This window comes from Camponotus floridanus, unplaced genomic scaffold, assembly GCF_003227725.1.
Source record: "Camponotus floridanus strain SB8 unplaced genomic scaffold, Cflo_v7.5 scaffold159, whole genome shotgun sequence".
Lineage (NCBI taxonomy): Eukaryota > Metazoa > Arthropoda > Insecta > Hymenoptera > Formicidae > Camponotus > Camponotus floridanus.
Window position 1 is genome coordinate 214,543 of NW_020229280.1, and position 26,543 is coordinate 241,085.

A 26,543-nucleotide genomic window follows, 5' to 3' on the forward strand; every position below is an offset into this window, starting at 1 on the left:
TTGTATTTATTAAATATGTCTTTAACTACATTGAAAATAAATAAGAAAAGATTATATATGATTTATCATATATAACAAATATAATAAATATTAATAGTTTAATGTAGAGAGAAATTAATTTATATATAAATTATTTATGAAATTGTTTAAGAACAATTATTTTTTGCTTAAGAAATATATATATGTATATTTTGCTTTAAAAAATATTGATCATTTTTTATATTGTATATTTTTATATATATTTTTATATACTTTTTGTAATATTTATTCTTTTTTTATTTGTATTATAAATAAATAAATATATATATATATATTTATATATATATATATATTTATAAAAATAATATATATATATATATATATATATTTATAAAAATACAAATAAAAAATATATTTTTATAAATATATATATTTATAAAAATATATTTAAAAAAATTTTTTAAAATATATTTATAATATATGTTTATAAAAATACAAATAAAAAAAGAATAAATATTACAGCAAATATATAAAAATATATATAAAAATCTAAAAAATATACAATGTAAAAAATGATTAATATTTTTTAAAGCAAAATATTAAGTTTTTCGCGATCTTTCTTATTTTGCGTCCAGCCGCGTTTTGAAAATGTGTATTTCTCTTAGATACGGTGAGTGCAATAAGGTAATCACAAAATGAAACTACAAAATGAAACTACATGCTTCGTTCATTCGAAAAAATGTCATCTCGCGCGTATTATATTTTCGAACTACAAAGGAAGCTGGATGATCACTATCAGAAATGCAAATCAAGTGTATCGTCACACAACGGATTTCGACAGTTTTATATATATATATATGTACATATATGACTACGTATCGTGAGTGATACATGTTTATACGTGTGGATGCGATCGTATCTTCTTCTTCGTTTGCTTTCTGGTAATGCATTGGATTGCCTTTTCGGGATGTTTCGCCGAGGATTCAGTCACTTTATTTATATGAATTGGTTATATTCGTCATTGACGATGAGCTTGCAATTGCATTATATGATTCTCGCATTCATATCTTATATATTATTTTTTCTTTTATGTTAAAAAAATTATAATATCATCATAGATATATATATTATTATATAATATTATATATATTATATTATATATATTATATAATATTATTATATATATTATATATTATATATATTATATAATATTATATATATTATATATATTATTATATAATTATTATATAATTATTATATAATATTGATATATATTATTATATAATGTTATATAATATTATTTAATGAAATAAATTGATAGATAGTTGATCAAAAAATATATAGACATAAATTTATTAAAATAATTTGGTGCAGTTCCTCTTTCTATAAATAAATAATTTAATAATTTTTAAATAAATACTACAGTTTTTCATCCTTTCTCTCTCTTTCTCTTCAATTTTTTTGTCTTTTGTGGAACATATGAATTATTTGTTACGACTGTCATCATATGCAATGAAAAGGTTGAGGCTTGATATCATAATCCTAGTAAGATTACCGTATAATACATTAAGCTCGCCAATGTTGCCGTATTACAATACAATGCACAGGAGACAATCGGTGTTATCCTACTGTTAGTATCAAAACATGAGTTATTTAGTAAAAAAATTAGATTAATTGATTCTGAGGAAAGAATAAATATTAACAATAAAATTAGAAATAATAGTAATCAATTAAAAAATTTAGAGAGTTATATGTGTACTGTACATTGCAATTTACTATCTAAAATAATTTTATTCATTTGATGATAAAGAAAATATATATCAACATTTTTTTATATTTATTCATATTATATTATTTATGTCATATTATATTAATTTTTGATTTCACTCTATTTTTTTCTTATTATTTTATTTTCTTAACGTAGAAAATATATCAATATGTTTTAAAGCATTTATTTATATTATACATTACTATTTATTTTTATTATATTTATTTTTTCATTTTACTCCATATATTTTTCTTTCCATTTATTTTATTTTCACTTTTCTCTCCCTTTCTCTCAATTCTTATTCATTGTCATATTACATATTTAATTCTTCATTTTTTTATTTATTTCTTTTTAGTTGTCACAGTTTTATGAAATTTTATTGACACAAATAGTCGTATAACTTAAGTATCTAATCACGTGTGGGTTTTAGCTTGTGAGTAGACGCCTTTATTTATTTGACACATCGCCGGGTCGCATCCGTTTTACTTACACCCTTTCCGGCTTTCATCTATCGATGTCTTCATACTACGTTCCAAGCCATACACACACGCAATAGAGATACGCATACACGCATACATACACGTATCTTTCAATGGCCTTATCACCCCGCGACTGGCCAGCGGAGGAGAACACGTAACGCGGCCAATCGGCCGCAGCTGTCGTTCTTGTACACAGTGTGTTCAGATAGTAACACGGTATACGCAGGTGAAATTGACAGTCAGACTGCACTATGATAAAACGCGTGATCATCCAGACAATTCGCAATGAGTCACGTTTTGCGCGCGATAAATGCGACGCATTTATCGCGTGCACGTTTCCCTCTTCTTTTTTTCTTTTGTCCTCATCATCTCCTTCTCAATAAATAGTATTAATTAATTATTCTGTGATATTAAATAAGAAATGAGATGATAATTGTGTTTTAGGAGAAAAAGTAAATTTAGGTGCGCGAAAAAAATGAATTATATAGCGAAAATTAATTACATAGCGAAAAGCGAAATTAATATTTAGTATAAAAGCGAAAAATATATACAAAAAATATGAAAAAATGTATGAAAATATATACAGAAATATATATATCTTACAACGCAATGGCAGATTCTTCGAATCAATTTGATAGTCTTTTCTACAACATCGAAAAATATTTTAATTTTTGTAAATTTTCCAGAAATTTGTAATTAAATTAAAATTTTGTGAAAGTTTACAATTGAATTAATTGAAGAAGAATGTATTTTTATTATTTAATTGTATATAAAAGTAAAAAAAATTGGAGTTTATCTTCAACTATCAATTTTAACATTCAAGTTTTAATATCAAATTTGATTGTGGATCGAAAATTAAATTAATCAAATAATCTACCATTTATGTGAAACATTTTACAACATTGTCAAATAATAATATTTATAATAACATTTTAGTTTCTTATTTTTAGAAAAATTGTCAAATTAATCTGAAAGTTTTAAATAAAATCACCTTTGTAAAATATATAAAAACTTAAATGTTATTATAAATATTATTATTTTACACACACACACACACACACACACATACATATTTGCATATGTATATATATATATATATATATATATTTGAATTTTTATAAATTTTACAAAGATGATTTTATAAAACTTTCAGATTAACTTGATAATTTTGACAAAAATAAGAGACTACTTTCTAAAATAAAATTTATTTAAAATACTTATTTAACATTAATTTACTACTTACTTAATATTTATTTAAAAAATATTTATATATATTTTATATTATATATATATATATTATATATTTTATATTATATATATATTTTATATTATATATATATTATATATTATATATATTTTATATTATATATATATTTTATATATATTTTATATATATTTTATATAAATAATTCTTGTTTTTTTCTATGTATTTTTACATATTTTTTACAAAACATCCTTTTTTATTATCTAAATATTCAAGATATATATTTTATAGAATATTTTAATTTTATGAAATGAGAAACCAAAGATTGCGTTTTTCTTCGCGACACCCTGTATCTTCCTTTCCCGCTGGCACGATCCTATTAAACGCATTCTTACGACGACGTCACAGTGGATACTGGACTTTTGCGGCGGACACATGTCGCGCTAGTCGGACGCAAACCTTCGATTCGTTTATTTGGCCTGCCTTTCTACTTATTGGTGCGTTCGTGTTGTTTTGCATTTGTATGTTCCTGCGTGTGCATTATGCGCCCGATGAGTCGTCTATTATATGATAACAAGCAGTCGGGAACCCGTTTAATTGTCGTCCGTATGTTGTCGCCGCGATACTGTGCCTAATCACAAGGTTGTTTTTTCACAAACATCTAGTGCGCGAAATACGAGAACGTGTATATACTCATATACATTAATCTCTATGTATGGGACGACTAATAAAAGTACGATAAGTGTGGATTTGCTAATAAAATACGTATACATGCAGCTACTTTATAAAAGCGACAGAAAGAGATAGAAAGAGAGAGAGAGAGAGAGAGAGAATTATTTAAAATAAAATTTATTTATATTTATTTAAAAAATATTAATAGATATTTTATATAAATAGACTTCTTTTTTTATGTATATATATATATATATACATAATATATATATATATATATATATATATATATATATATATATATATATGAGAGTGTTTGTCCATATATGTCCGATCAAATATTTCGCAACTGATCAAAGTTACAAAAAAGTTTAATAAGAGAAATTTGCACGGCTCTAAATTAGCCACAAAGTGCATATAAAAAAAGTTTTTTTTGCTCATGATCTTTTCGAGTTATGAAGGTCAACATAGTTTTCTTAAATGGATACCTATAATTGTTTTACATATTTATATAGTAGAGGTCATTTGCAATCAAAATCATATCTAATAAAAAATTACTACTACGCATCATTTACGAGATAATCAGCATCTTTAGTATCTAAATATTAAACTGGATTCTAAGCATTTTTGAATTTGGATTGTATTCGAAAAGGTGGAAAAAAGGTGAAGTTACATTAAAGTTACATTGTCTATACAACTGTTCCTGAAAATGAAGAAGATTTACGATACAAAATTTAAATGGAACTGCCTACTTTTTATTGCATATTCTTGCAGCTCATCTCAAGAGCTTTCCAGAACACTATAATTAGGTTAGTTTTTATTAAATACTTTCCGAATTATGAGACTTGAAATAATTTCTCAATTTTACATTATACCATAAAATATCTAGTAAAATATTCATTTTTCAATTATTTTACCTTAATATTTTTATACACAAAATAATGAGAGGAATCAATTGGGTGTAATGAAAACACAGTTATTTTTAAGAAAAAATATGTAATTGTTAATTGCAAATTACATATTTTTTCTTTAGTTACATACATATAAACATATATTCCAAATATAGTTCTTCTTAAATGTACATACATGTCGTCGTAAAATTATATTCTATTTATGAAACTCTTTTCGTTAATAATTATTTAATAAATAACAAGCGGTTAAAACTTTCTGAAAGTTATTCAGAATGATGATCTCGGTAAATGTAAACAAAAAATATAAATATATTTAGGATATAACGAAAAGATAATATAAGTAAGTATGAAATTTCAAAATTTTGCATATCTTAGGAACGAAAAGAGATAGCCGCAAAATTCAAACGATGTATTACTTCAGAATGAACTCTCTACAACATATGTCAAGATAAAAATTTTTGGAACTGTGTAATCTAAAGTAAACATTTACCCTTAATAATTTTCTTCACAAGAAATCCTTTGAATTTTATATTCTTGTTAAAGTTGACTTCGAACTGGAAACTGAAGTAGTGAAACTTCTCTTGAACAATTGCAACATTCTCGTGAAATTGGACTCTCAAGTTTCTGACTGCGATCATTAAAGAACGAATGTAAAAGGCTGTTCAATATCGCCATGGCGTGCCTGAAGCGCTCTTGAAGCTTGAAGCTTAAGAAGAGCACTTGATGTGCAAGCGAACGAGAGTACAGACGCAACGCAAACGGACTCTCTCGGATTAAAATGGTCCACTGAAACTCATTCCCCGAATTAAACGGATTAGATCCAATCAGCACTCGTCGCACTCGGCCGTTGTTGCTTGTTGAAGGAGAAGCTGAAACGAAGCACGCAACACGTTGCGTAACGACGGCGGATACGTTTTAATTCGATCTCGCGTCGTTTGTTTAATTAAATTAGCCTGTGGTTTGAATTCTTATCGTCTTCACTTTATATTATAGGCATATCTATAATATTTTAATGTAAGATATTAAATATAGGAAAATAAAAAGAAAATAAATTTCTTTTTATTAAATATGATTCTTTTGTGAATAAAAACAAACTTTATCTTTTTTCAAAATTATGTTGCTTTTTTTATTTTATGTCAAATTTAACATCTTTCTATTTTGATTATTGCAAGATAGTTTTTTATTACTATTGATTTTTAATTGATAGATTTGAACTAACACCATCACTATTTTAAATGTAGATCGTATTTCAATTGATTTATAATTATATAATTTTACTATTTTTAATTAGATAAATTTTCTCCAAAAATAAAATTAAACTTGAAAATGAACTGTTTTTATAAATATAAAAACACAGTTTATAACTTTTAAAAATTTTAATCAGTATTTTAATATAATAAAGAGAAACTAAAGTTTTTTTTTATTTTTAAAAATAATTTTGATGGATTAATTTTTACGATTAAAGTGATACTAAACATGATATAATTCGGATAATTTTCAAATAAATGTATGATAAAATTTTTTGTTATATATCTAATTGTAAGTGAAAATTATTCGATTCATGTCGTTTAATGTAATTTGTCACAAAAGTATCATTAATTTATTAAAATTACTTTCGAATAAAAATAAATTAAAAATATGAAAACTTTAAAGTTTTTTTATTATATTAATAAAAAATATAAGGAAATATAATATTATATTAAAAAAATAATAAAAAAAATCAATTTTTGTTTTGAATAAAAAGAAACATTTTTTTTTAACGTTAGCTCTCTAATAATAAAAAAGATTTATTTTTTTACATTTCTATATAAGCGATATATTAGTCTCCTTATTTTTCTTTTTAATTAAACGAAATGCATAGTCGCGCTTAATTTTTACTTTTTTCTTTCGCTAATGTCAAGATCATCAGTTTTATGGAATATGGTTTTTATCCAATGGTTTAAAAAGTTGACGCTTCTTCGAAACGAGAGGTTTTCCGAGTACTGTGCTTCCTCGGCACGTCTTGCGAATTTATCGCTTTCCCCAGCGAGAGCTTCAAGTTCGACAGCCAGAATACTCGGCTGCTTCGTCGACTTTATGGGGTTTCGCGCTCCGCTGACTCATACCAAGTACGCCACGTGATCACAGCGAATGCACCTTCCAACATTGCACGCATACCACGACCTCTTCTCGATTTGTCAAATTCTTCCGACTCACGATTCACTATCTATCGTTATTTTTCTTATTAATAAGTTTTTCGATGAGAAAAATTATCTGTTCGGAATTCTAACCAATCCATAATCGTGAAAATTAAGGGATTTACATCGAGAAAAAAAAATTAGCTTTGATTTATTATAGTATATTTCGAAAAATTATGAAAATTACACTTATACATATATCTTAAAATAATAAAAAAAATTAATAAGTTAGCGGAACAAAATGAGCAGAATCAATTATAAATGATATTTTTATTTGTTCCTTATTTATTGCTAAAAAGTTGCCAAAGAAAAAAATTTGTTGCTTTGTAAGATTTAAAAAAAAATAATGTTCCGCTAAAAGAAGATTAAGTTAGTGGAACAATATATATATAGCACAAAAAAGATTGTTGCTCTGTAAATTAAAAAAAAATAATGTTCTGCTAAAGGAAGATTAAGTTAGCGGAACAATACGAGTATATGTAGCAATAAAATTATACGTAACAATAATATAAAAATTTGTTGCTAATTTGTTGCTCTTGAAATATCCAACAAATTTTTTCTGATAGTTTATTCTTATTTATTTATTTAGTTTTGCACGCTGTGAAAAATTTCTCATCATTATTTAGACTTATTATGCGAGCAACAAATTCGAAATTTGGATATTTCGAGAGCAACAGATTCAAACAATATCTCAACAAATTTAAGCAAGCAACAAATTTTTTTCTAGTAGTTTACTCTTGTAGCTTTGCAGGCTGTGAAAGGTTTTCCGCTATTGTTTAAATTTATTTTGCAAGCAATAAATTGAATCTTTTAAGAGCAACAAATTTTTATATTATTGTTACATACCTACAATTTTGTTGCTATATGTATTGTTCCGCTAACTTAATCTTTCCTGAGCGGAATTATTTGTTAAAAAAACTTACAGAGCAACAAATTTTTTTTGGCAATTTTTGACAACAAAAGAGCAACAAATAAGAATATTAATTATTGATTCTGCTCATTTTGTTCCGCTAACTTATAAGACGTCTTATACTATTTGAAAGAAAACATTAAATTTAAGAATATATACATACATATATATATATATATATATAATATATATATACATATATATATAATAGTAAATTATATATATATATATATATATATATATATGTATATATAATTTACTATTAAAAATAAAGATGTGAAAAAATATTGTTTTTTCACATCTTTATATCATTATATTGATATAATGAAAAAATTTAAAATTTTTATATTTTTAGTGTATTTTTTTTCAGGAATATGTCGCATATCCTGTTGAAAGTAATTTTATCAAATTAATGAGACTTTTTTGACAAATTACAATTATCAAACACGACATAATTCGAATAATTTTCACTTAGATTTAGATATATAATGATATTTTTATTAGATATCTAATTGATAATCATATCCAAATTATGTCGTATTTGGTTCATAAAAATCGTAAAAATCTGATTAAACCATCAAAATTACTTTCGACAAAAATAAATTAAAAATATAAGAGAACTTTAGTTTTTTTTATTATATTAAAATAATAAGAATACATTTTTAAAAATTATATAAATGTTTTTATGTTTATAATACAGACAAATTATTTCAATTTTGTTTTTGAAAAATTTATCTAATTAAAAATAATAAAATTACATAACAAATTATACAACCAATTAAAATACGATCTGCACTTAAAATAGTGATCATATTTGAAATCTATCATCTAAGATATCAAAAATAATAAAAACTCAACTTGTAATAATGACAATATAAAAATATTAAACAAAAAAGAAAACAAAATGTTGAAAAAAACGAAGTACATTTTTCCCATGAAAGAACCATATTTTATGGACAAGAACATTTTTTTATATAATTATTGATACGTACAATTATTAATATAGTGTATAAAAAATTGATGTTTAAAAAAATATTTAATGCATTATATTATATTTGATAAAAATCAAACGTAACAATAATATAAATTAATAACATACTAAAGAGTGGGGCAAAAGAGAAGGAAGGAGGAAGGTTGGAAAGAAGGGGAGGGGGGAGAGAGAAAGAGATTAAAATACAACAATATATTTCTCAAAAGTCCTGTAAAAGCAGTTCTGCGCTACTTTCAGTAATATTTTAAAAGGTTTTGCAAGAATAAAGATCCGAGTTCCGGCGGCATCGCGTAGTTTAGCCGTCCGTCAAATGTGTCGTGAAAAAAGCATAAGTTCGTAAACATGACAGTAGCAGTGTCATGGGAGTCGATGTTCGCATTGACATATTGCAACTGCGCTCTATCTATCGACGGAGAAGGTGGGAGGGATTGGAATCGAAATATGATCGGGAATGGTAGATTGTGCAATTACATTTTCATGATGACCCTTCGAGCTTCGTTCCATGCGATGTAACTCTCGTCTCTCTGGAGGGAGGAAAACATGTATTTAAATTGCGCTCACGCGCATTCCTGCGTACCGCAAGTACGCGCTTGTATTTATGCGAGTCAGGGTGGTTGGTGATTGTGGTCCGCTAATGATCGCGACGTTCGCAGCCGCAATAAAACAAAGGGGAATATAGAATTGCCGAACAAAGTATTCTCTTATAGATAATATTTATTAATTTTTTATTTTTATTTTCTCTCTCTCTCTCTCTCTCTCTCTTTTTATATATATATATATATATATATATATATATATATATATAATATTATAGACGCACATATACATACGTACGTGTGTATGTCTTTTTTATTATTTTTAAATTATCTTCTTCTAAGATAATTTTATTTTTAGAATAATATTATACATATACAATATTAATTTAAGATTAATTAGTTCTCTATTAAATTCAATATATTAGTTTTATTCATTAATTTATATATATATATATATATATATATATATATATATATATATTTAGAATATATAATATTGAATAAAGAGAATAGCGTATTCTTTTCATAAATAAACAAACTATATGAGCTCACGAATATAAAAAAATACGTTGAATGAAGAAATCCGCGAAAGTAGTATAAAGCTTCAACTGTACAGATATATAATTTTTCTGCTCACATGTCATCACGGAAGCTTTATCGGATCGCTTCTTTCCCTACAACGCTCAATATTGACTCTGCGAAAATGCTTGCGGACGGAAACCTTCTAATTTTCCGGCCTTCCGATTTTCGTAGACGCAATGCAAATACAAGAGGAGAATTTACTGTGTTACTACGGCGACAGAAACACGCTAAGGAATCTCGTGACGAGCATTATTGCCATGATTATCGTCTTGATGACATTTTATGCAGGATATATAGGATATCTCACAATTAGATTTATAATCAAATCATCAATCAAAGTAATAATGATAATATAATTTAATAATCACGATAAATAAATTTTTTAGAAAATAATTTTTTTTGTAAAAGAGGATTGAAATTGAATTATTACTGACATAATAATTTAAAAAGATTAAATTTATTCGAAAAAATAAAATTTATTTTCTAAGAATAAATAAACTTTTTTAAACTTGTAGAGTTTTTTTCATAATATTAATTACAGATTCTTACGTAGAAGATTTCATAAATTTAAGATGTAAATTACATTGGCATAGAAAATAAATTTTATAAATTTAATAAAATTAAAATTAATATAATAGTATGAATTTGATTTTTTAAAATTAATATAGCTTTAATTTAATTCTTAATTTTTATTATTATATTATTTAATCTCAAAAAAATTAAATATGCTCATTTTAAAACACCACGTTAATTTCAAAATTAATTTTAACTTTATAACAAAGATTAAATTAATAAAGATATAATAAAGATTAATATAGAGATATTTGATGAAAATATTTACCTATTATCTTTGTAGTCTTTTCTCTGACCTACTTATCTGTTTTTCAGTTGCTTAATTCCTTGGCGACCGATTTGGACTGCATGCTGAGCGAGCTCTGCACGACCCCGGATTCCTACGAACGGTAAGTTTATCTTCTTTTTTTTCTTTGGCCTTTCCTTGACGAGGTCAAGTGCGATCGCGCATCGTTCATTCCGAATTGGGGATCAATCAACGATAAAATCTCGCTCGAACATGTATCATATTATGTCGATTATTCTCTTAACTTATGAATTGATCTCAATTTGCAATAAATAATATGATAATTGTACATATAAATAATATATATAAATAAAGGAAAATATAAACATTAAATATAATTTTGTTTTTGTTTGTGAATCGTACGATTATTGATGTTTATGTATACACAAAAACATTATACATTATAAATAACATCTATCTTTTTATGCATTCTTTCAATTATATATATATATATATATATATATATATATATATATATAATTGAAAACATTATACATTATAAATAGCATCTATCTTTTTATTCATTCTTTCAATTATATATATATATATATATATATATATATATATATGTATATATAATTGAAAGAATGAATAAAAAGTGATATATGCTATTATATTTATTTAATAATTATTAAAAATACAATTAGCATTATTAAGTGTATAATGTATTTGTGTATACATAAACATAAATTTATTAACATATTTATATACTTTCTTAAATATTATGGTTTATATATAAAATATTATACATTTATATATATATATATATATATATATATATATATATATATATATATATATATTGTCTTGTCTTATTATAAAAGTTATTTTAAGTTATTTTCAGTGAACGAATTTTATATTTCTCCAATTTTATACCAAAACTTAAATTAAAAAATCAAACATAATATATAAAACAATATATAAAAAATCTGAAAGAGTTATATTATTAATTATATTATTAATATAAAATATATTTTTGTATATATACGTACAGATACATGTGAGATACAGAGTATGTAAAAAATTACATATTTCATATATATGTTAAATATGCACGCAAAGAAAAAATAAAAATGTTTTATTCCAATATAAATATATTTAACAAAAATTTTCGTTATAACGCGGAGAACATTAGCTATTCTTGCCATATGCGATGGAAGTTAAATGAAATTAATTCACGTAATTTATGGGGAAAATCTCGCGCGAATAATTTCCATATCGCGTATCCTTCTCATGATGTATGAGAGACTACGCTTACAATATTCGAGATGTTATTATATAGAACACTAGATATTGTGTACCGGGTGGTCAGATATTTATTAAATCTTCTATATTCGTTATAAATTAATTTTGTTATTAATTTTATTGCAAGTTCTAGACGTTTACATTAATCAAAGAAATTTGCAAAAGAAAAGCGATTTACATAAGAAACATCTGGGGTTAAATACTTATTGCTTCATATATTATAAAAATTATAATAAATACTATTTATTATAATACAATTTATTGTTTTTTTTATTTATTATGTCTCTTTCTTTCTCTCGTTTCTTTTCTAGAAAACGATTTTGATATTTTGTTTCTCGGCGATCACCAGTTATATGAACTGTTTATATTAGAGACTGATATACATACATATACATACACGCAGATTTTTGGACATACACATATACATATATTTATATACTGCGTGTACATATATACTTATATGTATATATAATTGTGTGTGTGTGTGCGCGCGCGCGCGCGCGTGTGTGTGTGTACATGGTTAAGTTAAACCTTAAGATTTAACATCTGGAGTGCGTCCTCCTATTCACTGGAAAGACAAGATGGACGATGTCTTCTTGAAAGGATACAAAATTTCAATGGGACTCGAGAAGGGTTCGGACTCGAAAGTTTGAAACTTGAACTTCATATCGACGAATGATTAACTGCGACTTGAGACAATGATTACGCGTGTTTCGTTTAATAATTTAAACAGATTGTTTACAAAATCGGGTATTAGATCATTATTGATTTGATTGACTTCATTTATTTCTATTAACTTTATCTTATAATACAATTGATTGACTTCACTTATTTCTATTAACTTTAAAATAATAAAATCTTCTTATAAAATAATAAAATTAATATATACGTATAAATTAATAAACATATAAATTAATACATATAAATTAATACATATAAATTAAAAATAATAAAATTAATATATACGTATATTTAAATTATTATTATTCTTAAATAATATTATTTTTTATTAAATAATATAATTCTAAAATAATATTATGTTTTTTAATGACAAAAAATAATAATTTAAATTTAATTAATGAACATGTAAATTTTTTATATGTAAACGCACAAAAATATTCTATAGTTTCTGAATTTTATAATATTGATTAAAATTATATAATTAATATTATAATTAAAGAGAAATATAATAAAATAGATAAATTTAAAATATATATATCTCTTTCTTTCTTTGCATGCGCGTTGTCAATACATGTAAATTAAATTCAAAATTATTATTTGTCGTCAATGTTGAAATATATATTGATATAGATTATATAGACATTTTAAATGAAGAAATATATTGTGTTTTGATATTAATTATCGTCTGATAGAATTTTAAAACCGTAATTTCGCGAAAATACTTATCACTCTTATGCATCAAAGTATTATTTTATTGTCATTTATAAATTGCTATTTTATTGTCATTTATAAATTGCTATTATTGACACATAGAGTGTAAATTATGTGCATGTTTTTATTACATATTCTGCGAAAGAATCGTTGTTCCTAATATTCTACGGATGATATGAGCGTTATTACGAGGCAACACTGGAACAGCGTACAGCTGGCAGCTCGAAGAGCAATTATGCATAATATTATGACACTAATCTGGAGCACATGTCACGAATTAGGTCATTTGTTAGCAAGGATACTAATTTTGCGTGCATATACAATATTAATTTATACCATTTAGTCTGAAAACAACTTTATACTTGAAGTGTCTAATTAATTTATTCACTAACAGAATATATATCTAGCTTTTCTATTAAAATAGAAAATTAGTAAAAATTTTGCACAATATTTTATAATATTAATGTTTGTTGCGTAATATTGTTGTAATATTGTTGTTTGTAATATTACGCAATATATAAAATTATAAATAGAATTATATATATATATATATATATATATATATATATAATTATTTTTTGCATATTCCAAGAAAGAGAGAGATACACACTCATTTTTAAATGTAATTTAAGAAATATATTTAATTTATAAATATATATTTTTAGTATTTTTAATATTTTTATAAGTTTTTAATATTATATATTATATAATATATTATGTATAATTAATATATATATAGATATATGTATTTTGAGAAAGAGTACAAGCGTAATAAATACTTTTAATGTTTAAGCTTTAAAATGTTTTATTAAATAGAATACTATGTATTGCTTCATAATTCAAAGTTTTATAATTTTTCAATTATATATTTTGCATCTTTTTACGAAAAAAAAAAGATACGAGAAAAAGATAGTTTCCTAACTTCTCCAAAAAAAAAAAAAATATCATTTGTGTATTTATTATTAATCTCGCGCTACCTGAAAACTTATTCGTAATAAAGTGTTATAATTTTTCTGCCAGAGATGCATTCTTCATGTTCTTTTTTTTCATCACGATGCAAAATTCGAGCACTTTCCCAAACTGTTACCCCTCACAGCATAAATTGCTTGTCGCAATATTAGTTTGCATCACTTTCAATATACGTAAATACTTGATGAAGAGGAAGCATCACTTCACTATTGCTTTATACTGTAAAAAATGACGAGAGACGTATAATGTCCGTTATCATTTGTGTACTTTGTAGGGATTACTGAATGCCATTTTGCCTTAAAACATGCCAATTTTTCGATCTATTTACCACATCGTTATAATAGTATATAATAGTTATATATTTAATCATTTTTAATACCAACGATTTATATAATAATAATTAATTACAATATAATAAAACATTATCGAATTTACATAACAATTTGCAATATTATATGAATTATCATATGATAATTTTTATAAATATATATTACAATCAATTATTAATATGTAATACTAAGATTAAAGTAATTGATGTAATTATTGATATAAAAATAAATTGATAAACATTAATTATGTCAAATATATGTTATTAAATTATAAAAGTAATAAGTTAACTTTTGCAAATTAACTTTTGCGTTACTTTTAGGTTAAATAAAAATTTTCTGATTCGTACTTTATATTGCAATATTTTTATTTATAAACTATATAAAAGTAGATATTTTTGCTATATAATTGAAACTCCAATTATTATTTAAATGTATTATAAGATTAATCTAGGTGTTCTTAAAAGATAATTCAAGATTTTTTCTAAGAAGCTAGACAAACATATATATGTATGTATGTATGTATATGTATAAATATATTTTTGTGTATGTATGTATATTTTTATATATGTATGCGTATATATGTATATATTTTTTTATGTAGGTATATATAAATACAGTTTGCTTCATGACATTATTGCTACTAAAAAAAGATCAGATTAATCAATGTCTTATTCTTTTAACATTTATTTACACATTTTATAAAGATACTTCATATTGCGCTTTTCGGCACATGACAAATTAATCGCAATGGATGGGAAATATAATGGGAATGACTAACATCCTATCTCTATCTTTAATTTATACGATCGTATATTGATAAAAAACGTTTGAGTATATATGCAAATTAGCTTGGATGGACGAACGGAAAGGATGAGCGATGAGACGTGACATTTTGCGCAAAATTTCCAATTTTTTTCCTATCGCTCTTCACTAGAGATATCGAGCCTCCTCTCCTCCTTCATTTTTTCCCGGAAATATCATTCTCCGTTTCCGACAGGCGCCCGACACTTTTGTTCGTCAAATTCGAGTTAGCGATAACCAATGTTTTCATCAGGCTGGTGGAAAAAAAGAAGAGAAGAAAGAGTGCTTTCAAAAAAATGGTCGTGATACATATGAATATTTTTTCATTGTTTTGCGCTCTTTGCATCCCTGCAAATGCAAGCTTTATAAATCGCAAAATCAACGTTCTAATAAAAAAAAAAACGGAAATATTAAATAAATTTTTTCTAAGTGATCGATTTATTAGTCAATAGTTTTTTTATTTTTATTAAAGAAAGAGAGAAAACTGGAGTAATTTTACTATTCTATACAATTTACATAAAAATTTATCGTTGAAGGATAAAATATCTTGAATGATTATTAAAGGATAAAATATCTTGAATGTTTGTATAAAGATTCGCTTTGTAATAAAAAATAAAAATAAAATAATTATACATGTGTTGTATTAGAAAGGTCTTTGCTTTTCGATTTTCCGAAATTTATATACAATTCTTTTATTTTCTAAAAAAGTTTGGTAGTCTTTATATGCATGTATTTATTTTTGTGAAGCCTTTTAATTTTTGTCAGTAGGAACGAGACATCTGAAATATACATGTTTCGGGAACTTTAATCAGCGATCATCATAAGCAGCTTTCCGGACTAAACCCGTATTACTTACAGTTCTAGACAAGGAAATAGCGAGAATGACGAAACATAGAATTGAAATGAAATTCCGTGATACTTACAGTTGAATTATTATCGACCGATAAATTTGTTTTTGTCTCAAATCGATTATTCTTCGACTAGACTTCTCACTTTTTTTGATATAAAAATAAAAATTTGAGAATAACATTTATTTCGGTTCTAAATTATTCTACGGCAGAATAATTTACAGTTAAATAATTTAATTATTAAATATAATTTAATTTAAAAATAAAAAAGATATTAATAATTATATAACATATAATAAAACATAAATAATAATAAAAATAATATATTAACGTAAATAATAAGATAACATACAGAATATAATAATAGACGTAATAAATATAATTATTTTTCATTTCTTGTCAGACTAAATTAAAGTTTATTAATTGAATTATTTAAATTATTATACCTTAGAATAATTTAAAATATAAATCTGTCTGTTTTTCTCTATTTAAAATAAAAAATATGATATGATTTAGCAAGCACAAGAAAAGAGAGAAAAAAGAGGAAGAAAGGAAGAAGAAATTTATTGTTTTCACTTTCGCTGCCACTTCATAAGCTAGCTATCGTTTCTGCCATCATGACTTCTGCCATTACGTCTCTTACATAATTAATACTCATCTTTTTAAGCAATCTCTGACATAATTAATTTTGATCTTTCCAATCTCTACGCTCTACATTATTACTATTATTATTATCATCATTATTATATAGTCTTGTCATGAATTCTGTCAATAGTTTGTACGCAAATAATTATAATAAAAATTCACACAAACATACATATATGTACATATTTAGAAAAATATATTTAAAAAACTGAGCTCATTGTCAGTGGTAAGAGCAGTAGCCCGGCAAGCGAAAGACTCGGGTTCGATTCCCGATTCAACGACTGCGCCCCGATATTTTTCTTGTCTACATCTCTTCAGGGGGGGTAAAGGAGGTTTATAGAATTCTCAAAAGGCTCTATATCTTGGTAAATACACCAAGTAAAACATATGCCTCGTGCAAGTTTAAAATTTTCGCGAACAATTAAAAATTTACGCATTACCATCCGCGGTGGCTTTTATTCGCATTTTATATTATTGTTACATACAATTTTGTTGCTATATATTGTATATTATTCCACTAACTTAATCTTCTTTTAGCGGAACATTATTTGTTAAAAAAATTCACAGAGTATAACAAATTTTTTTTGGCAACTTTTTAGCAACAAATAAAAAATATCAATTATATTTTATTAACATCAATTTATCACATTAATTGATTCTGTTCATTTTGTTCCGCTAACTTATAGACATATGTAATACATCGAATAATTTGGAAAATGAAAATGACATATTTCTATATTTTATATTATAATATTTCATAATACAATATCTTTATTTCGTGATTTATGTATTCGAAATTATACATTACGTGTACCGAGATTTAATTTTATGTTTTTGGATAATTAATACATCGTAGTTAATAATTAATTTGACTTGCATCATGTCATATAATATTAGAACAAAATCGCTCACACTGTTTTAAATTTATATCTTTTAACATTTAAATCTTTTATTTAATCATTAAATACAATTGTTATTAATTATATAATAAAATCATACAGTTAAATAAAATTATACAGTTTTTTAATTATTCTTCTAAAAATATAATAAAGTATGCGTGTCGCGTATGCAATTAATGCATCAGGAGTGCTGCGTAAAATGTCGCGCGATCATCATATTCTATTAACTAGTGTAGTTATGTAACTATATTTTCGCAAATGAGTATGAATGCTATAAAGGAACAATAAAGACAAGCAAGAAAGGAGGCTCCAGAAAACAGACAACGACAAAGCAACCGTGTAGCAAATAATTTAGAATTTATTTAATTTAAAAAGAACTACTTGTCTATCTATGACAGTAATTAATTTTATATTATTGTATAACGTAATGTATAAATATTCCAGATTTTATGAAGTATACTTAAAATGTTTCATAAAATATTTAATTTTATTGAACGCGCGCGCGCGCGCGCGCGCGCCCACACACACACACACACACACACACACACACACGCACGCACGCACGCACGCACGCGCGCGCGCGCGCACACGCACACACACACACACACACACACACAATATGTATGTGTGTGTATATATAATATTTTTATTTATTTAGATTTACTATAATTAATGTTGATAAATGGATAATTTTCCTGTTTAAACCACATACACATATGTAATGGAAAACTTTTCTAATAGTGTGTATTTATTTTATATTTACGTATTTACATATAATTATTTCTAATCTGGATAGAATAATCTTTAGTCAAAACGTCGAGGGAGCATTTTTAATAATGGCTTAATGACGTTAAGAATTTAATAATACCTTCTATATGAAAAAGCGTAATGGCACATTCTTTCTCGTCTCGTGGTGCGCACACATCATTTCCGGATATTTCCCGAGCCATTAAACGTGGTGTGTATCTCGGTCGGCGTGAATTTCGAGAGTGCACAGCAAATCCGCTTTTAATGCACGCTCTCTTCTCCCTCTGCATCCCCCCTTCCATCCTTCAACATCTTGACATCGAAAAATAATGCAATTTTCCACCTCCCTTTTCGGCTCTTCTTATTGTTAGACGGGAGGCTCCAGATGTGCGATCGCAGCATTAGATTCGCATTAGACCGGAGATCGTTCGAGGTGCATCCGAAAGGAGATACAATTTTCACCATAATATAAAAATTTATGTTTATCGTCTCCTTCTTTTCGACACTGATTTTTCTACGCGACATTTCTACATGTTTCTCTCATGAATAGTAAAATAGCAAGATAACTCACGATTCTTTCATCTTTCGCGTAGAATAAATCGATTCGTATCGATAAATGTTAAATCGCATAGTTATTGGATACGGCTGAAAATACTTTAAGACGTTAATTTTTTTTTCGGATAATGTAATGTGAAAATTTATGCGTTTGAAATATGTAAATTGATATCGTTTACTATTTTATATTAATATTTATATCATTTAATATCTTTTAATATTTTATCGTTTAATATTTTATACTTAGTTATTTAGTATTATATTGAGAGGAAAATACAGAGTAAAATATAAATTATAATAAAGGAACGGTGTAGGATTAATTTTATCGGATATAAAATAAGAATAATTCTTGAAATGTTAAGAGACGCCATTTTCAGATATTTAGTTTTATATAGTTATATTAATTTTTTTTTTATAAACAAGATGAATATACATATTAGTGAGATATAGAGTAAAAGAAACAAAATAAATAAATTATTTTTTTATGATGCAACACAAGACAGGAAACTTATTTTCAAGCTAATTTACATCAGCAATATTCTTGGTTATAAATAAAAAATATATAAAAGTAGAAAATATATATTATATATTATAATATACTATTTTTAGATAATATAATATTGATTTATGAAATATTAATCGCATATACATAAATGTTGTATTTCTGAATTAAATTTACTAAAATTATAATAATGGTAAAAAAATCTATTATATAGTGAATAAATGAACACAATAATTCAGGAAAAAGAAAATAAAAAATAAAATATTTTAAAAATATAGAGCACAAAGAATATATATAACAATATACTTGTTGATATTATAATATTATTGATATTATAATATATTTATTGCCAATTAAAGTGAAAAAATATAATTCCATAAATATCTTATATAAAATAATGTTGTATATACTATGCAGCATTCCTTGAGGATTTCTCTTAATACAGTAGGTGTCTGTAGAGAACAAGTTTGAGCTACGATGCTCTCGGGAATTGCGGAAGCTTCAAGTCTTGCGCCATGATGGCTATGGACTATGAGAACCATCAGCAGAACCACCAGCATCCCTTGTGTATGTACATACTATATAGGATGCGCACCCGCATAAGCACGCCTAGAAGCAGTTCATCTGGCGAAACTATTGGTTCAGACATCGTCTGTTCGAAATTTATGGAACACAACCACGGGTCGTTTCTGTCGTTGACAGTTTTGGGAGGTCAAAAGAAATTGAACCATGATATAATATAGAGCGTCAAGTCCGGTATATCGAAAAACGATCAATGAGAAAGAACATAAACGAGTTCTTAAAATATTGGAGTTTCTTAAAATATTGAAAATTGCAAATTTTTCATCAAAATGTCTCAGGGAGATACTAACATAAGTATAATATGTAATCTATATATATATATATATATATATATATATGTATATATATATGTATATATATATATATATGTATATATATATATGTATATATATATATATATATATATATTTACATATATTTTTCTTTAATATCGTATAATTTAAAATTTAAAATTTTAGTCCCAAAATTTATGTATAAAATATATACTTATATATAATTTATACATATATGCATGTATAAATTATATATACATATATATACATATATATATATATATATATTTCTTTCGAATTAACTGAATTTTTACGTACTTCTCTAACTTTTCTGTTAAAGATTCTCTTAAAAAAGATAAATGATTTGCCGAACATGTATACTCTTTTCTGCTTCTCTGGAAGCTTCAGATTCTCTGGAAATTTACATAAGCCCAGAGGAAGAAATAAAAATCGAATTGCAAACAAATGCCGAATTATTTGCAGGAAAAGTAGACTACAAAGATTCCAAGTGAAGGACGGGAGGACGAGAGGAGGACGATCGAATTATCCGGAAACTCGATGTAACTCGGTACACTCGGAGATTCCCCCGGGTCGATTTCTCCGGATATCCCCCTGATTTCTGGCGGCTAACGCGAGTCTGATGTTTGCCGAGGGGACCGTGCGCGAATATTCCACCCTTATCCACCGTATCGTTAGCGGGGTAGACAAAGGGTGCGTCGCCGGGAATACGTGCCCCGAGGCGCTGCTAATTCCGTCGATAATAGATTTTCAAGTCCGGCGCATCGCGCCATTTCCACCATTCGTCAGCGTTCGTCTCATTCTCGTTCGGGTACTCGTTTGCACTGGATACAAAATTACATTTCTGTAATGAAGAAAGTTCACAATCTCGTATTAGAGAGATTATACTGACGATGTACAAAATGCATTTATATAAATCTATTTTATTAAGAAATAAAATATTTTTTTTTACAACAAATTTACAAAATATGTATTCCTTATATTTTTAATAATAAATATTTTATAAACAGATATTTGTTTTGTGAATAATATATTTTTATTTTTTATTACAGGCATAAATGTAAAGATTTTTTTATTTTTAATCGAAAAATTATTATAATATATGTATCAAAATGTTATATGAAATTTTTATCAAATTTATTATTTTATATATATATATATATATATATATATATATATATATAAATTAAATATATCTAGATTGTAAATCTATATAATATTATACATAAAATTGCCTTTGGGAATTTCTCTCACATATTAAGGATCTCTAATTGGCATCCGTAAGTGAATATGGCACAATATATATATTATGTCTCTAATTAATCCTACTGTCAGCAACCGTTTGCAAGTTAGCTTAACAATCACCTAATTTCCGGCAGCCATCAGCGCCAGTCGTGTTGTTCCATAAAGATGTCATTTGAAGTGAAACGGGGTCGCAATGTCTCCGGCAGATCTCAGACCCTAGTTCTCTAAATTATTCATTTATAATACATTTTACTTTATCTCTTTCTCCCTTGATTACTACAACTGTCGTGAATGTTAATTTTTCTAATATGTATTCATTATTTTATCTAGCACGCATTTTTAATTTTCCTTATAATCATTTTAGCTCATATTTTTAATTTTACTTCTAATAATATTACACATTACTACATATATTAATATTTATAAATTAATAATAAAAATCTGTAAATATGTGTTTATTTATTTAAAATGATTTTTTTTCAATCATTAAATATACAAAATACGAATAAATCAATTAGTAACGTATAACTATTAAATTTTGTAATATATATACAGGGTCTACCAAAAGTGTGGAAACCCCTAAATATCTCGGAAAATATACGTTTTACAGAAAAGTGTTTCCAACAAAAGTTGTAAGGTTTAAGAAGATCTATATACTGATTCTATCAGTTTGACCTTGGATGGCGTCGTCAAGGTCAGGTCAAGGTCACATTGACTTTTTTAAATGACACCCCCTACATTTGATTGCATATTCTTATAGCTTAATTCAAGAGCTTTCCAAAACACTATAATAATGTTCATTTTTATTAAGTACTTTGCGAGTTATGAGGGTTGAAATAATTTCTTAATTTTACATAAACCATAAAATATCTAGTAAACCATTCATTTTTCGATTATCTTACCTTCATACTTTTATGTACAAATTAATGAGAGGAATCAATTGGTGTAAAGAAAACACATAGTTGTTTCTAAGAAAAAATATGTAATTTGCAATTAACAATTCCATATTTTTTCTTAAAAACAACTGTATGTTTTCTTTACACCAATTGATTCCTTTCATTATTTTGTACATAAAAGTATGAAGGTAAGATAATCGAAAAATGAATGGTTTACTAGATATTTTATGGTTTATGTAAAATTAAGAAATTATTTCAACCCTCATAACTCGCAAAGTACTTAATAAAAATGAACATTATTATAGTGTTTTGGAAAGCTCTTGAATTAAGCTATAAGAATATGCAATCAAATGTAGGGGGTGTCATTTAAAAAAGTCAATGTGACCTTGACCTGACCTTGACGACGCCATCCAAGGTCAAACTGATAGAATCAGTATATAGATCTTCTTAAACCCTACAACTTTTGTTGGAAACACTTTTCTGTAAAACGTATATTTTCCGAGATATTTAGGGGTTTCCACACTTTTGGTAGACCCTGTATATATATATATATATATATATATATATATATATATATATATATATACAGGGTGTCTTAAAAAGATCCATTAAGCAAATAGCGTTATTCCTGATTAAAAACTGAGTCGAAAAGTCCTGAACCATTTTTTTCCATATTGCTTAATAAAGCAGTAATTAATGAGTCAAGTATACATACAGTGTACATACTTTTTTAATAATCTTATATTTTCTAAAGTAGAAACTGTTTAAGAAAGGATTTTTAAAGTAATAAAGTCATCTGGTCTAATAGGTAATAACAGAGAACAAATTTTATGGGAGAATTGCTGGAAAGATAATTTAAGATAAAATTCAATTAAAAATACAAAATGGTTCAGGATTTATCGACTTGGTTTTTAATCAGGCTATTTGCTTAGTGGGAGCTTTTTAAGATACACCTTGTATATATATATATATATATATATATATATATATATAAAATAAATCGAGAGTTTAATTAAATCATTGTAAAAAATATTATATATTTGATAAAGCGAAATGAAAAAAGAAGACTTCTTCAGCGTAGATATTAAAACTCATATTTAAGCATATTATATAATGATAATATAATTTTTCTATAAATAATCTATCTCTCTACTAATTTACGTTATGTAATTATACAGGATGTCCCATTTTCGATCACCCTGAATAACTTTCTTATTTTTCATTTCTTGAAAAAAAAAAAGTTTTAGAGAAAAATTGTATGGTTTTAAGGGAGACATAAGATGATGACAATTATTTGACTTGGATAGTCACGCGAAAGTCATGTCATGTTAATTGCAAATTACATATTTTTTCTTAAAAATAACTATGTGTTTTTTTTACACCAATTGATTCTTCACATTATTTTGTGAATAAAAGTATTGAGATAAGATAATCGAAAAATGAATATTTTACTAGATATTTTAGGGTTTACTTAAAATTAAGAAATTATTTCAAGCCTCATAACTCGAAAAGTACTCAACAATAAAACATTTAATTATAATGTTTTGGAAAGTTCTCGAGATAAGCTATAAGAATGTGAAATGAAAAATAAGGAGTTCCATTTGAAAAATTAAAGGTAACTTTTGCGTGACTTCCAAAAGACTATCCAAGATCAAATAATTGTCACCATTTTATGTTCCCCTTGAAATTACACAATTTTCGTCTAAAACGTTTTTTTGCAATCAAAAATAAAAAGTTATTCGAGGTAATCGATTAAAATGGGACACCCTGTATTTATAAATTTGCAAATATAATAAAATTTAATAGAATATATAATAGAATATAATAGAATTTAGTAAGAAAATATAATAGAGTATAATAGAAGTATAATAGAGTATAATAGAATTTAATAAGGAAATATAATAGAGTATAATAGAATTTAATAGAGAAATAGACAATATGAATAGACAATATAAAAGAGTATAATAAAGAATTTAACAGAGAAATACACATATAACATGTTACATAGTCCGCATTTTTACAGTTTTATGAATTTATAATATAAATAAATAATTATAATTATAATATAAATAAATTTATGCAATATGTTTATTAAACAATAGTTTTAATTCATAATTTGAAAATGTAATGCTTTTAAATAATTGCATAATGATACATTAGTAATCCTTAATATCATTATGCAATTAATACATAATACAAAAGTTTTATTCCATTTTATACAACGAACAATTATTTATATAGAAAAATGTATATAATGTATGTATATAACGAGTAAAACTTTTCAATATCAAATTTTATACCAAAATATTCAATTCTCATGTCACTTCTAATTCATCACAACAGTGATAAAAATTTTTAAAAGTTAACGTTATATTTATCAATTTGCGATGTGTGTAATAAAAAATAATAAAATTTTTCGACTTTTTATATTTCTTAATCAGTTTGAAACAAATAATCTTGAAACAAAAAAACGAAAAATGATAAAAAAACGAAAAATGTCTTTACTTTTCTTTTGTTGAAAATATATTATTTAAAAAATTTTTTTTATAAATATATAAGTTTTGATAATTTAGATAAATATATATTTTGAAAATTATTCTCTTTTGTTAATTACTGTATAATACGAGGTTCGATTAGTAACACGTGATAACATTACAATTGAATTAAAGATTGTTATTGTTAGCGGGATTAGAGGGGAGATTGGACAGATCAGTATCCAGTAAAGGGGAATCTCGAACACATAGCTCGAGGGAATCACTGTATCTAACTTATAACCTACATCGATTACGAAACCCTTAATCATGATGGTCGACATGTACCATTAGCATAATGATTATATAAACATTTGCGAAAGACGGACATCGAATTAAATTCTATTCCCTTTTTATGCTTTTGCATATCTGATGTATATGTGTTGTCTTATTTCTAAAAAAATGTTTTTTCAAATAATTGTAAAATTATTAAAATATTAAAATATTAAAAGTTTTTCAAATAATTGTATATTTAGGATGAACAAAGAAATAACATTTGAAATATGCCAAGCTCTTTGAAATAAAAAAAAATAAAATAAAATTATTTAAACTTTTAATTAATTTAAATAACTTAAACTTCTAAATAATTTAAAATTAAAAATTAAAATAAAAAAAAGTATATTTAAGATATTTTAAAAGTATTTTAAAATATTTTATTCCACAATTTAATAAAAAAATATTAAATTATATAAAGTGGCCCACGTAAAGAGTTACAAATTTATATCTCGCAAACGAAGCAATTTAGAGAAAAATGTTTTTGACAAAAGGTGTATGGTTTCAAGGAGGACATAAGAAGGTGCCATTAGTTTGATCTTGAAGAGTCACCTGAAGACCACGTGAAGATCACCTTCAACTTTTTAAATGGGACATCCTACATGCTTTTGCATATTCTTGTAACGCATCTCAAAAGCTTTCCAAAATATTATAATTAAATTAGTTTTTATTAAGTACTTCCCGAGTTATGAGGCTTGAAATCATTTCTTAATTTTACATAAACTA

The 26,543-nt window shown here is 25.2% G+C and overlaps 1 protein-coding gene across 5 annotated transcripts in view; it reads left to right on the forward strand.

Moving 5' to 3' along the window:
- The window catches only part of LOC105250573 (protein sprint), a 142,255-nt gene that overhangs the window by 10,838 nt on the left and 104,874 nt on the right, over positions 1–26,543 (forward strand). For 2 of the 5 annotated variants that reach the window (XM_025406864.1, XM_025406859.1), the window contains exon 3: positions 11,098–11,171. In XM_025406864.1, the coding sequence (XP_025262649.1) occupies positions 11,098–11,171 (74 nt within the window). Of the gene's footprint in view, positions 1–3,850; positions 4,164–10,529; positions 10,548–11,097; positions 11,172–26,543 lie in introns of those variants that run through there. The other 3 variants (XM_025406862.1, XM_025406865.1, XM_025406866.1) reach the window with 3 other exon arrangements.